Below are 15,518 nucleotides of genomic sequence, written 5' to 3'. Positions count from 1 at the left end.
CCCAGCTACTCAGGAGGCTGAGGCATGAGAATTGCTTGAACTTGGAAGGCAGAAGTTGCAGTGACCCAAAATTGCGCAACTGGACTCCAGCCTGGGTGAAAGACTCTATCTCAAAAAATTAAAAAAACCCAGGGATTAGCAGAAAGGATATAAACTGACATTATCTGTAGATGATATGATTGTGTATATTGAAATGTAAAAAGAATCCACAGGCAAATTATTGGAATTCGTAAGAGTTTATCAGGGTTTCTGACTTATGAAATCAAGAGATAACAATGCTGCATTTCTGTATTACCAACAGTTAGAAAACAATAATGATACTTCAAACTTACATTGGGCTTATGTTAGGTATCATTTTAAACTCTTCATGTACATGATGAGCACATTTAATCTTCACAACCCTACCAGTTAAGAACTGTTACACATTACACACAGAAAGAGAAATGCAGAGTAGTTAAGTAACTTGCCCAAGATTACACAGCTCATTAATAATAGGTCTACAATCAGAATACAAAAAATATGGTTCCCAGACACCACACTATGCCATGTAAAATAAAAGTAAAAGTAAGAAGTTCTCAGGAATAGCCGGGCACGGTGGCTCACACCTATAACCCCAGCACTCTGAGAGGCCAAGGCAGGCAGATCACAAGGTCAGGAGATCAAGACCATCCTAGTTAACACCGTGAAACCCCCCTCTACTAAAAATACAAAAAATTAGCCAGGCATGGTGGCATGTGCCTCTCGGCTTTGGGAGGCTGAGGCAGGAGAATTGCTTGAACCTGGGAAGTGAAGGCTGCAGTGAGCCGAGATCTCGCCACTGCACTCCAGCCTGGGCAACAGAGTGAGACTCTGTCTCAAAAAAAAAAAAAATTTTCTCAGGAATAAATACAACAAAAAAATGTGCAAATCTTTAAGGAGAAAAGTCACCCAACTTTACTGAAAGACATTAACAAACATCCAGGCTGCAGTGGCTCACACCTGTAATCCTAGTGCTTTGGGAAGCAGAGGTTGGAGATCACTTGAGACCAGGAGTTTTAGACCAATCTAGGTGATATAGAGGGACCCTATCTCTACAAAAAAAAAATTTTTTTTTTAATTAGCAGAGCATGGTGATGTATGCCTGTGGTCCTGGCTACTCAGGAGGCTGAGGTGGGAGGATTGCCTGAGCCTGGAGGTCAAGTTTGCAGTGAAGCATGATTGTACCACTGCACTTCAGCCTAGGTGACTGAGCAAAACCCTGTCTCAAAAAAAAAAAAAAAAAAAGTCCAAATGAATGGATAGATGCACAATGTTCAAAGACTGGAAAATTCTATCATAATGATGTCAATTATCTTCTAACTCATTTGTAAATTCAATGTAATCCCAATCAAAACCCCAAGAGCTACTGCTGCTGCTTTTTTTTTTTTTTTTTTGGAACTCAACAAGCTGATCTTAAAATGCTTAAAAAATACAAATAGTCAAGAATTGCCAAGATAGTCTTGAAGAAGAGTAAGATAAAAGAGACTTTAGCAGAGTTTCAGACTTCGGGTAATAACAAAAGGAGACAACTAGACCAACGTAGCAATGCCCAGAAAAATAAGTCTTGTAAGTATCAAGCTCGGCCGGGCACAGTGGCTCACACCTGTAATCCCAGCACTTTGGGAGGCCAAGGCGGGCAGATCACTTGAGGTCAGGAGTTCAAGACCAGCCTGGCCAACATGGCAAAACCCTGTCTCTACAAAAAATACAAAAAAATTAGCCGGTGTGGTGGTGCACATCTGTAGTACCAGCTACTCAGGAAGCTGAGGCATGAGAACTGCTTGAACCTGGGAGGCAAAGGCTGCAGCGAACCCAGATTGTGCCATTGCACTCCAGCCTGGGCAGAGCGAGACTCTGCCTCAAAAACAAAGACAAAAAAAAAACCAAACAAACAAAAACTCAAGTTAGTAGTATGTGTTTGCAATTCCGAAACCACTTCTGTGTAATCTAAGATTGAGCAAATAGGTAAACACGTTAAGGATAATGGGAATCAGATTTCTTATTCTTAGAGAGTTACCAATTTGTAAAGGGTGCTGGATTGGAATTGGGGTTTTCAGTTAAAATTCGTTTTTTAAAATACACACACACAGAGAAATATATATTTATGAAGCAAACATAGACACACATCCTAGTCATGTCCATTTAGTTATGCCCTATTATCAATGAGCACATCTAATGTTTAGGTATTGATTTTTAAATATCATTTTCCCCTAAAAGAAACCAGGGCTCACTGAAGAAATGGCTGATTCCAGCACCAGATCGGGTAAAGAAGATCTGAAATATCTAGTGCCAGAAAGAAAGAAGTGCTCCAATTATGACGGTGGCATGTCAAAAGGCCACAGAGCCAGTGTGAACGGCCTCCTACTGGCCAAATCAGGGACAACTTGAACATAAAATGAAAAACGATAGTAGGAAATTATAACTTGTAGAATAAAATAAGAATCTATGAGTCCTTATTGATGTGAAATAAATGAATGAAAGTGATGATGGTAAGAAACCTCATCCTCTCAAAGTGCTGGGATTACAAGTGTGAGCCACTGTGCTCAGCCGAGAAAAACTTTTTTTTTTTTGAGATGGAGTCTTGCTCTGTCACCCAGGCTGGAGTGCAGTAGCAGGATCTTAGTTCACTGCAGCCTCCGTCTCCCAGGTTCAAGCAATTGTCGTGCCTCAGCCCTGCTACTTGCTGGAACTACAGGAACGTGCCACCATGCCTAGCTAATTTTTGTATTTTTAGTAGAGACAGGGTTTCCCCCCATGTTGGCCAGGACGGTCTTGAACTCCCGACCTCAAGTGATCCACCCACCTCGGCCTCCCAAAGTGCTGGAATTACAGGTGTGAGCCACCACACCCAGCTGAGAAAAACATTCTTTATAATAAAATCCTAGCTAATAAAGGTAGAAGAAATGATGGAATTAGCAAATTATCTCATGGCAACCATCAGAGTAACAAATAATTCTGGCAACAGATGTGAAAAATAAAAGGTGGGCTGGGCGCAATGGCTCACATCTGTAATCCCAGCACTTTGGGAGGAAGAGGCAGGTGGATCACGAGGTCAGGAGATCAAGACCACCCTGGCTAACACGGTGAAACCCCGTCTCTACTAAAAATACAAAAAATTAGCCAGGCGTGGTGGCGGGTGCCTGTAGTACCAGCTACTCAGGAGGCTGAGGCAGGAGAATGGCGCGAACCCAGGAGGCGGAGCTTACAGTGGGCTGAGATGGCGCCACTGCACTCCAGCATGGGCGACAGACCCAGACTCAGTCTCAAAAAAAAAGAAAAAGGTGAAAAGTGGTAAGAACAGGGTATTTACCATCTCAATCAGTAAATTCGTTATAAAGGGAAAAACAGTAAAATAGTAACATTACAGGGAAGAAACCTGCAAGACCACTTTAACAAGTGATCAAAGCTAACACCACAAGAAAAAGGATAAATTAACATCATATGTCTCCTAATGTAATAAGGTAGGAAAGACAAAATTATTTCTTAGTATTTCTGCTCAAAAATGTATACAACGATGAGGAAAACCCAGACATCTATATTGAAAGACATTCTACAAAAAATATCCTCCCTAATCTCTTCAAAAATCCAACAGTCCAACCTGGGCAACACAGTGAGACTCTGTCTCTACAAGAAAATATAAATAAAAATTAGCCAGGTATGATGGCGAGTGCCTGTAGTCCCAGCTACCCAGGAGGCTGAGGTACAAGGATCACTTGAGCCCTGGAGGTTGAGATTGCAGTTAGCTGTGATTGCATCTCTGCACTTCAGCCTGGGCAACAGAATAAGTCCCTGTCACACACAAAAAAAAAGTTATGAAAGACACAGAATAAAGAAATGTTCTGAATTAAATGACTCGAAAGAGACATGACAAATAAATTAGCCTGATACTTGTTTGGATCTTTACCAGAAAAAAATTCTGTCATAAAAGACACTATTTTCACAACTGGCACTTTGGGAGGCTGAGGTAGGAGGATCACTTGATCCCAGGAGTTTGAGACTAGCCTGGTTGAAACAGCAAGACTCCATCTCCACAAAAAATGGGGGAAAAAAAAAAACCAAAAAAGCCAGATGTAGTGTTGCTTGCCTATAGTCTAGCTACTTTGGAGGCTAAGGCAGGATGATCGCTTGAGCCCAAGGTCAATGCTACAATGAGCTATGATCATGCCACTGCACTCTAGCCTCGATGACAGAGAATGACTATCTCAAAAAACAAAAAGTCTATGGATTAAAGGATTGTATAGATGTTAATTTCCCAACTTTGATAATTAAACTGTATTTAGTAAGAATGTCCTTGTTCTTAGTAAATACACAATGATTAATTTAGACATAAAGGGACATCATATCTGCAACTTACTCAAGTGGTTTGGGGGTGGGGGAAAATAAATATACATACACATGCATACACAAATATAGATAGTGTATATATTAGATATGTATATACATACACATACACAAATACTCAGATGATAAAGTAAATATGGCATGATGCTAATAGGGCAATCTGACTAAGAGATACATAGAAGTTCTTTGTACTACTCTTGCAATTTAATTTCAGACAAAATTTAATTTCAAAGTTTATTACTAAAACACCATAAACTTTAGAATATAAGTAAATATATTTATGACCTTATATCACAAAGGATTTCTTAAATAAGACACACAAAAAAACACAAATATAGCGGAAATAAAAAATAAACTTGACTACATAAAAGTTATCATTACCAATAAATCAACAAGCCAAAACTGGGAGAAACTATTTTGCAACCCATACAGCAAACAATGGACTAGTATCTGGAATACATAATGAATTCGTACAAGTAAGAAAAAAAGGAGAAATAAAGCACAAAAATAGACAAAAGAATTGCACAGGGATGGAGGTGAGAAGTAAAAGACTACACACTGGGTACAGTGTACGGTGCTTGGGTGTACCAAACACCAAATCTTTGCTTGCACCAAAATCTCAGAAATCACCACTAAAGAACTTATTCGTGAAATAAATAAATAAATAGAAAATTTATGACAGGATGAATAATAAAGAAAATATGTTCAACCTCATTAGTAATTAGGAAAATGCAATTGAAAACTATGTTAAGATACCATTACACATACACTAAAATAAAAAAAAAAAAAATTTAACCTCACTCCTTCCAGTAGGAGATGACTTAAAAAAATTTTCTTCATCTCACAATGCAGTTACAAACTGGTACAATCACTTTGAAAACTGGCATTATGTAATAAAACTGAAGAAATATGTTCTCTATGACCCAACAATTCCTTTCCTATGTACTTCTTAAAGAAAACTCTTGTCCAGCAGGAAAGAATGTTCATAGTAGCATCAAACTAAAACAAACAAAATATTTATCAACAATAAAATGGATAAACAAACCATAATATATTATTCTTCCAATGCAATGGGATACTATAGACTTGATGGTACTAAGAATGAATGAACGATAGCCACATGTATGAATACGGATGAATCACCAAAGCCATACAGGGCAAATAAAATAAAGTCACAAAAGAAAACCAGCATGAGTCCATTTATGTCAAGTTCTAAATACAGTTTTAAAATTTTTTAATGCTTTAAAGTACTGAATGCTTTAAAAAAATTTTTTTAAGTTGCATTTAGGGATATATAATGAGTAGTAAAAAAAAACAACAGGAAAACAGAAAAGCAAGAGAATAATTATCAAATTTGGGACTGTGGTTATCTTGGGCAAAGGAGAGTGAACAAAATTGAAGAAGAAAGGTACACAGCGTGCTTCTTCAGTATGTATAAATACTTTATTTCTTAATCTGGGTGGTAATCACATGGGTGTGTATATACTTACGTGTTTTATAAGCTTTTCTATGAGTATAACAAATGTCACTAAAAGCAAGAACACAGTGCTTATGACTCAGCCCTAGAAACTGTAAAGGGCAACCTTTAAAAGAGAAAGAACAGCCAGTCAAGTAGGAAGAAAGTAAGGAGAGTGGTATTTCCAAAGCCAAGAAAAAAAGAAGGGAATTGTGAAACTGTATCAAATATTAGTGAGAGGCAAAGTAGAGAAACTTTCACATAATATATAAAGTGCACTGTTCTCTCTCTGATGAGTCACTTTTTTAGGATATAGACATTATTTTGCAGTGACTAAGGATTTATTAATAACATTAATGAGAAAGGATATGAACATTCTGATATTTTATATTCAGAAATCAAAATTCTTAACATGTCCTCCTCACATTCAGAAATCAAAATTCTTAACATATTTTTAAAATGTCCTCCTCCCATAATACAGAACATTAACTGCACCAAGAGTACATAATCAATTATTAGAATTAGTGAATTCTTACATTTGACAGCTGAGTTTTGGCAAACTTTAATTTGCCCCAGTATTTTTTTTGCCCCAAATATCATTTGTTATTAAAATGGTAATGACATTTCTATCATTTGTTATTAAAATGGTAATAACAAAGACCTTTGTCACTGCCAAATCAGGTAAGTAAGTTAGGGGCTGGTAACAAATATAAAATACAAAAATTTGGTCAAAGAAGCCAAAACAGACATTTTAACAACGTAAGAAAGATGCACTGCACCATTCCCTTGGCTTTTTAAATTAAAAATAATAAAAAAGTTTTTACTTTAAAGTAATGAACTATTTTCTAGAAAGTTTGGACAATCATTTGGTTGTCTTAATTTTATAATTTGATTGTCTTAATTCTTTTAATTTTCTCACCTATAAAGCATGAACTAGATACTACTTAAAGTCCCAATTAGCAATATTTTATGGTGTTATTTGGTAAAGGGAAAATCAATCACAAAAGGTAGTAATACTTTATCTAAATAATAAATCACTCTTTTGAGAACTGTGAAACCAAAAGTAGCACATACTAACCTAATAAGATATTCAGACTGGGCCATCCATTGCTTTCTCCTTAAGAGGTTTACTTTAAATAAAAGGAGGAGGCTCTTCAAAGCTACAATTTGCAGAGACAGTTCAGAAGGCTGCATTTTTACTAATGCAAAATGCAACTTCACACAAGCTTAAGATACAGCTGGAAGTTCTAAAGTTTAAGAAACAAAACAAAATAAATCCTCTTCTTTGAATAAAAGAAGATCCTACTATTAATTTAGGCTTGATATAAAATATCACTACTTAAAAAGGGAAAAGTACTTTCCTCAAGAGCATATATGGCAAAATTATTTTGGCTATAAACTAGTATATTTAAATTAATAAGACTACTAATTTGAAGCAAATGGTCTCTCGCTTTTAAAGAATGAGAAATATCAATGTTAGAAAATAAATTTATAACTCAATTTCAGATATTCATTTGTTTTGTCAACTCACAGAACCTCCTAATATTAATATTTAATTAATGGGCATACTTTGTTCCAGGATTCTTGCTTTCCTTTATAAATCCTGAGAGAACTCAAGAAGAAAAAGGCTTATAAACATACATGGCCTAATAAATGAAACTTGTAACTTCAGAAAACTTGCTTTGTGATCCAAAAAAGAACTACTCACCAAAAGCAGCAGCCATAGGGGGTTCAAGGGATGGCTGGCCATCACCAGTAGGAAGGTCTAAGCGAGTGAAGTCTCTGCTTTTGTCATTATTATATTTCACATTAAGGCTGGTGAGCTTGGAGAAGTCAATGCGCAGAGTGCAGCATGCATTATAGATATTCTGGCCATCCAGAGCCTAAAGCATGTAAGAAAGGGACTGGTTTTGGCAAGACAACAACACTGATAACCAAGAAGCGTCTACTTTGACAAAGAGTGGCAATCAGGTGTGAGGCAGAAAGCACTAACTAAAAAGCCAAAGTCTTGGGTTTACTTTTACCTCACAGTCATTAACTATGAGCCTAAGAGAGAAAAAGAAAATCTCTAAGTCTCAGCTTTCATCTGTAAAATAAGACTGGTAATATTTATCTTGTCTGTGGTAAGATCAAGTAAGAGAGGAGAAATGTAAAAGATTGGAAAACTACTGTCTATCATAGAAATGTTCACTATTATTATGATTATTTTGCCTATACCAAAAGTTTTAAGATACTCTGATTTTACATTCCATTTTAATTCATTTTAGTATAATTCACATTATACTAGGATGTATAAGCTTTGTTAGGATGAAAAAAAGCTTTTGTAAATGGTACTTGTCAGAGCCACAATATATAAAATGGTATCTATCACTTACTTTTTTCTATTGTAAATTTACTTTGTAATACTTTGAATAATAAACTGAGGGAAATGTGGAGTCAGTTGCAACCAAAGATTAGCAACCTCTTCCTTTGCAAGAATAAAAATTTACCTAAGGGTATTTGTGACCACTTAGGACTTTCACAAATGCTTGAATTTATAAAAATAGATACCAGAAAGCAAAGCACATAAAAATAAAACATATATATATATATATATATATATCTCCTGATTTATAATAATGGTCATTGACAAGTATGCCATAATAAAGGTACAAAATAATACATGCAAGTTCAGGGTACAGCAAATATAAAGGCTATACTCCCAATCGAGTGCCAGACACTATGTGGTACACAAAAGTATCACAAGCCTTAGTCCTCATCTTTGACCAAAAACTAGGAATGACTAGCAAAAACTGCTACAAGATGAAATTAGAGTCAGGGATAGATATCAACAGGAGGTATGCCTAAGATAACCAAACTGAACGTCAAGTTTTATATCTTGTCAAAATAGGTTTTCATGTACTAAAAAAAGATAACATGAATTGACAGCAGCATATTTCCTAAGATTTAGTATCTCCACCAATTTAGAGCTCAACAGGAATAAACATTGACTACAGCTGCAAAAATGGTGAAACCAATTTCTGACTGATTTAACAGAAGTAAATGTTCTATAGCCATACTACCATGAATGTGCCTGATCTCATCTGATCTCAGAAGTTAAGCAGGGTCGGGCCTGGTTAGTACTTGGATGGGAGAAGTAAATGAAAGCACGAGGGTAATGATGGCTCTATTAGCTTACATCAGGAGTACTGTGTTCAACTGTAGACTTTAAACATGACAAACAGGACCTGAGTCTCAGAGATGTGAGAGGTGTTAGGAGATGTGAGATCATTTCATATGAAGAAGTAATGATTTTTAGCTTAGAAAAAAAAATACATGGAATCATACACTTTAAAATGACTAAAATGGTAAACATCATGTATATTTTACCAAATTTTTTTTTTTAAAAAACACGTGGTAAAGTGGGGCACAAGAGAAGATATGATGACTTCCTTCAGGCATCACTAGAGTCATTAACAATTGAAAAATGAAACAAAGATCATAATTACCATTTTGGCATAATGTGCATTTACTGGGTCAGCATACTGAAGCAAGGCTTGAAACTGATTATTCTTTGTAAAGGTGATAATCTTCAAGACTGTGCCAAATTTAGAAAATATCTGGAAAACAGTTCAAGTTCGGTTAAATGTAAAAGAAAGGTATCAAACTAATGTACCTTTATAAATACAATTTGTTCATAAATCCTTTTAAGTGAAAATTTTCTCTTTAAAACTTTGGTACCAAAATGACTTAAACCTAAAACATTAACATTTCAATACCTACGCCTATCTTAGAACAATGCCCGGTACACAACTAGCCTATTTTATGGCATACATAAATGGTACAGTATTAAAATAGGACACTACGATAATCAATGGGATGAGATGTGTTACAAAGCATATGAATAAAAGTGGGAGTCACGGACCAACTATTTCACCCTGTGAAGAATCATCTACTTTTTGAGATTTCTGTAGCCACTAGAAGATGTTCAACTAGAGGCTGCTCTATTAATTCGCCAAATATTTGGAGGATTGTTCTAAACACTGCAAAAACAGCAGTAAACAAAACAGAGACAAAAGTCTATGCCCATATGAAGACAGACAATAAACAAATGACAAATATCCTAATATCTGGTGATTTCAAAAGTCTTAAGAATAAAAATAAAAGAAGGGAAGGGGTGAGCATGAACCAGAATGCAAGTTGAGAGAGAGCGCAAGAGTGGTGGCCAAAGAAGGTCTTTCTGAAGTGTCTTTTGAGAAGAAAGAGGGGAGGGCTTCCTGACATCAATATCCTCACAACACATGTTCTATCTACCTCAGCACCACAGGGTTCACAGCCAGTGTTACTATTAATAGTAACTCATTTCTGAAAGACTAAATAGGCGGGATAAAACAACAATATATTTAGTTTTCCTCTGTTAATATGGTTTGGCCCTGTGTCACCACTCAAATCTCATCTCAAATTGTGATTTCCCACATGTCAAAAGAGAGACCTGGTGGGAGGTGACTGGATCATGGGGGCAGTTTCGCCTTTGTTGTTCTGGTGATAGTGAAGGAGTTCTCAAGAGATCTGATGGTTTTAGAAGCGGCAGTTTCCCCCACGCGAGCTCTCTCTCCTGCCGCCATGTGAAGGAGGCCCTGGCTTCCCCTTCGCTTTCTGCCATGACTGTAAGTTTCCTGAAGCCTCCCCAGCCATGCAGAACTGTGAGTCAATTAAACCTCTTTTGTTTATAAATTACCCAGTCTCAGGGAGTATCTTTATAGCAATGTGAAAACTAATATTCACTCCATTTTAAATTTGAACCTTAAAACAAAAATTTGTTCTGCTTTTGAGATGAAAAAGGTTGAGCATTCCCTATGCTGGTAAGATTTTGCTGTTATCAACTACTATGGTACAATCAGGGCTCACTGCAGGCTCCACCTCCCAGGCTTATGCAATCCTCCCATCTCAGCCTCCCAAGCAGCTGGGACTACACTACACCTGGCTAATTTTTTATTTTTAAGGTTTTATAGAGATGAGGTCTCACTATGTTGGCCAGGTTGGTCTCAAACTCCTGAGCTCAAGTTATCCTCCCATCGTGGCCTTCCAAAGTGCTGGGATTACAGGTGTGAGGCACCATACCTGGCCCTGCTTTTTAATTCTCAAAGTATGCCTCAAGAATAACTATCCTCCCCTGGTAGTCTAGTGGTTAGGAAAAAAACATGAAAGAAAGAATATTCTACAGCACAGGTAATGAAAGAAAAAATAGATAAATGGTACTACCTCAAAATTAAAAACTTTTGTGCATCAAAGGAAACTATCAACAGAGTGAAATCAAATCATGTACATGATAATGAGTTAAGATCCAGAATATATAAAGAATTCATGTAACTCAATGACAATACAAACAATGCAACCCAAAAATAGGCAAAGGACTTCAATAGACATTTCTCCAAAGAAGCTAATCAAACTGCCAATAAGCCCACAAAAAGATGCTCAATATCACTAATCATTAGAAAAAATGCAAATCAAAACTACATATCACCTAACTTTCATTAGGATAGTTATAAAATTTTTTAAAACCCATAAAATAACAAGTATTGGGGAGGATATGAAGGAAACGGAACCACTGTGCACTGTTGGTAGAAATGTAAAATGTTACAGTCACTATGGAAAAAGTAGAACCTTTCCTTAAAAAATGAAAATAGAATTACCATATGATCCAGCGATTCCATTTCTAGGTATACAGCCAAGGGACTCAAAGAGATATGCATATACCCATGTGCATTACAGCATTACACAAAATAGCCAAAACAGGAAGCAACCAAAGTGTTCATCAACAAATAAATGGATAAACAAAATATGATATATACATACAAACTGAATATTACTCAGCCTCAAAAAGGAGAAAAATTCTGAACATGGACGAACCTTCAAGACATCATGCCAGGTGAAATATGCCAGTCACAAAACACACATACTGCATAGTTCCACTTACATGATGAACCTAAGGTGTAGTCAAACTCACAGGTACCGAAAATAGACTGGTGATTGCTGGGGGCTGGGAGAGCAGATGAATAAAGAGTTCTGTTTAATGGGTAAAGGGAGTTTCAGTTTGGGAAGATGAAAAAAATTCTGGAGACGTGGTATTCAGTGATGGTTGAAAAACAATGTGAATATACTTAATGTCACTGAACTATACAATTAAAAATAGTTAAAATGGTAAATTTTATGTTATATATATTTTGCCACTTAAATCACTTATGGCAAGACATGAATCAATCTATGTATTACACATGCATCAACTCAATGTTTTCTCTCAATAAAGGAGTAACGTTAGATTTTTTAAAAAGGCTGGGGGTGTAATGTAACAACTGTCTGACCTCCCTTCTTCATTACTACAGCCCAGGTAGCGTTCTAAAGTATAAGTCAGATTATATCTTCCCCTGCTTAAAATCCCTTATACCTCCCCATTATATACAGGGTAAAATACAAGCTCTTTCACATAACATAACACTCTTGCCCTGGTTTATCTCTCAAACCTCACTTCCTGAAACTTCTTGTATAACACTATTCTATTTACATCAACAATATGTAGTTGTCTATAGTTCTGCAAATTTACCAAATGATTTCAGACTTCTACGCCCATATATAAGGATTTTCCCTTTTCCTAGAAATCCGTTTTCACAGCTAGTAAGCCTTCATTTATCTTTTCCAAAACTCAGCTCAGGGAACAATGCTACCATAAAATTCTCAGCCTTCCCCAAATCCCTATAGAATTATTTTTCCCGAGTTGTATCTACTTCTTGGTTTTATATAAATATTTATCAGCCAGGTGCAGTGGCTCACACCTGTAATCCCAGCACTTTGGGAGGCCGGTGGGTCACCTGAGGTCAGGAGTTCGAGACCAGCCTGGCCAACATGGCAAAACCCCATCTCTACTAAAAATACAAAAATTAGCCGGGTATGGTGGCGCATGCCTGTAATCCCAGCTACTGGGGGAGGCTGAGGCAGGAGAATCACTTGAACCCGGGAAGCGGAGGCTGCCATGAGCTGAGATCGGGCCATTGCACTCCAACGTGGGCAACAAGAGAGAAACTCCGTCTCAAAAAAAAAAAAATATATATATATATATATATATGTATATGTATCTTGCTGTTGTACTTTTACTCTACTATACATTTATTTATATAACTGTCTCCATTAATTAGACTGGAAAGCTCCTTGAAGGAATATATCTTGTCTTAATCATTTCTGCATCATTAAGTACAATTCCTGGCATGTAACAGATACAGACTAAAATGCTTATTATTAATTGATATTATAAATTGATAAAATTATAAATTGAGAATTATAGTGATATGCAATTTTTTGTTTCCTTTTTTTAAGAGACAGGGTCTCACCCTATCACCCATAATAGTGTGCAGTGGCGCGATCACAGTTCACCGTAACCTTGAACTCCTCGGCTCAAGCAATCCTCCTGCTTTAGTCTCCGGAGTACTACAGGGTGCACCACCATGCATGGCTAATTTTTAAAATTTTTTAGAGATGGGGTCTCGCTACCTTACCCAGGCTGGTCTCAAACTCGTGACCTCAAATGATTCTCCTACCTTAGTCTCCCAAAGTACTGGGATTATAGGCATGAGCCACCGTACCCAGATGGCAATATATAATTTTTTTTTCCTTTTTTAAAAGCTTTTTTTTTTTCATTTTTTCTTAAAAAAAAAATACTACTTTTCACTCCAAGGGAAGTCAGCAATTTCAAAAAATAATAAATACTCTTGATGTAAAATATCTCATTAGTGAAGGAATAAGAACACATAACTTGCTCCAACATTTGGAAAATTTTTATACTAAATTATGCTATAAAACCTAATTTCCACTTACCTTTCAGATTTTGTTAATGTTTACATTCCTTTTCTCATTTAACTTTACATTCTCATTTCTCATTTAACTTCAACAGTGGCCTAAAGCACATCCTCACGGACAGCTTGGTGTTTTGCTGTGTGGTTTTTACCTGAATGTGCTAAGAGAATAAACTTGCCTGAACAGGCTAACCAGCAATAGCACTCTAGTCCCCTGGATTGTATTCACTGAGAGAGGAGCTACAAAAAACAATATGATACTTCTGAATAAAGTAACTGGGCACCAACATCAGGGAATCCAGGAATGCCTGACGTGTGATTTTTAACACCTTTTCATAATTACCAAAATAGTAAATTTCAAACAGATTAGGTATCAAAAATTAAAATTTAGGAAGGTTTGATACATATGAATCTATTTTTATGAATTACAAGGTCTTTGACTCTGTTTCCCTAATATATTTTGCTGTCAAAAATATGGACAAATACTCAACTCTAGATACCTCGTGTGTATTTTAATAGTTTCAGACTGTAACCCAGGACTAAGAAGACACTAAAGATCAAATTCTGATAAAATTCATCTTCAGAGTGATTTATAAAGGTATAATTTGTCAGAAACTGAAAATGTCCACTAGTATTCACTTGTAAAAAGTGTATTCACAGCCAGGCGCGGTGGCTCATGCCTATAATACCAGCACTTTGGGAGGCTGATGTGGGTAGATCACCTGAGGTCAGGAGTTCGAGACCAGCCTGGCCAACAGGGCTAAACCCCAACTCTACTAAAGTACAAAAATTAGCTGGGCGTGGTGATGGGCGCCTGTAATCCCAGCTACTCAGGAGGCTGAGGCAGGAGAAATCACTTGAACCCGGGAGGCAGAGATTGCAGTGAGCTGAGATTGTGCCACCACACCCCACCCTGGGCTGTAAGAGTGAGACTCCATCTCCAAAAAAAAAAAAAAAAAAGTTATTCACATTAGAAAAGTTTTTTTAACATCAAGCACATTGGCCACAACTTGTTTATAATAGTTTTTGTAGCCAATGAAATAATATGATTTAAGAACCAGAATTTCATATTACTAGGATTGATTCGTTTATTTAGTACCCATAATGCCTAGCTTTTATAAGTTATCTATCTTTATTACAATTCAAAAAGCTTGGTCCTTTGTCCTGAAGAGATTCATCTACTGGACATTCAAAAACCATTCCCATGTATAACAGTACTCAGAAGGAATGGATTACATGAGAACATCGTTATGAGCTACTTCTTTCATGCACAAAGACACTTTTTGGTATGCATGATTGAGCATTTACATAATTAATCAGTTGATGAATTCTTTCTATCTACAAATATTCTGAGATGATGTCATCCAGTCCAATGGCTTTAATTACCACACCTATGCTGAAGGTTTCCAAATCTCCAGCCTGAATTCTTTCCTGAATCCAGACTTAATTTCCATTTATCATCTCCCATTTGAATACCTAATAGGTATCTCAAGTTAACATGTTCAAATCAAACTCTTGATTTATGTCTTCCTCCAACCCCTGCCCCAAATCTTTTTTTTGTTTTTGTCTTTTTATTATTATTACTATTATTTATTTACCTCAGTCTTTATATCTTAGCTCCATTTTACCAGAGGCTCAGATCCAAAATCTGGGAGGCATTCTTGATTACTCCCTTTCTCTTCAGAACCACATCTAATCAATCCATCAGCAAATCTTTCAAAATATAGCCACAGAAGTCCATACAGGTGGCCCGTACCTATAGCCCCAGCTTCTCATAGGGTGGAAGGATTGCTTGAGCCCAGGAGTTTATTTGGGCCAGTCTGCGCAACACAGCAAGACCCTATCTCTAATTTTTTAAAAATCCATAATCACCACTTCCA

General features: G+C 36.5%; 1 protein-coding gene across 9 annotated transcripts in view; it reads right to left on the bottom strand.

Annotated features, from left to right (window-relative positions):
• Positions 1–15,518, bottom strand: part of PTBP3 (polypyrimidine tract binding protein 3) — a 116,950-nt gene that overhangs the window by 25,207 nt on the left and 76,225 nt on the right. For all 9 annotated transcript variants that reach the window (XM_026456259.2, XM_023201833.3, XM_023201836.2 and 6 more), the window contains 2 exons: positions 9,304–9,414; positions 7,524–7,698 (listed from right to left, as the gene is read on the bottom strand). In XM_026456259.2, coding sequence (XP_026312044.1) covers positions 7,524–7,698; positions 9,304–9,414 — 286 coding nt within the window. The remainder of the gene's footprint in view (positions 1–7,523; positions 7,699–9,303; positions 9,415–15,518) is intronic.

Source organism: Piliocolobus tephrosceles, chromosome 14 (assembly GCF_002776525.5).
Source record: "Piliocolobus tephrosceles isolate RC106 chromosome 14, ASM277652v3, whole genome shotgun sequence".
NCBI lineage: Eukaryota > Metazoa > Chordata > Mammalia > Primates > Cercopithecidae > Piliocolobus > Piliocolobus tephrosceles.
Note: the sequence above shows the minus strand (reverse complement) of the source record. Positions and strands in the feature narration are given on the sequence as shown.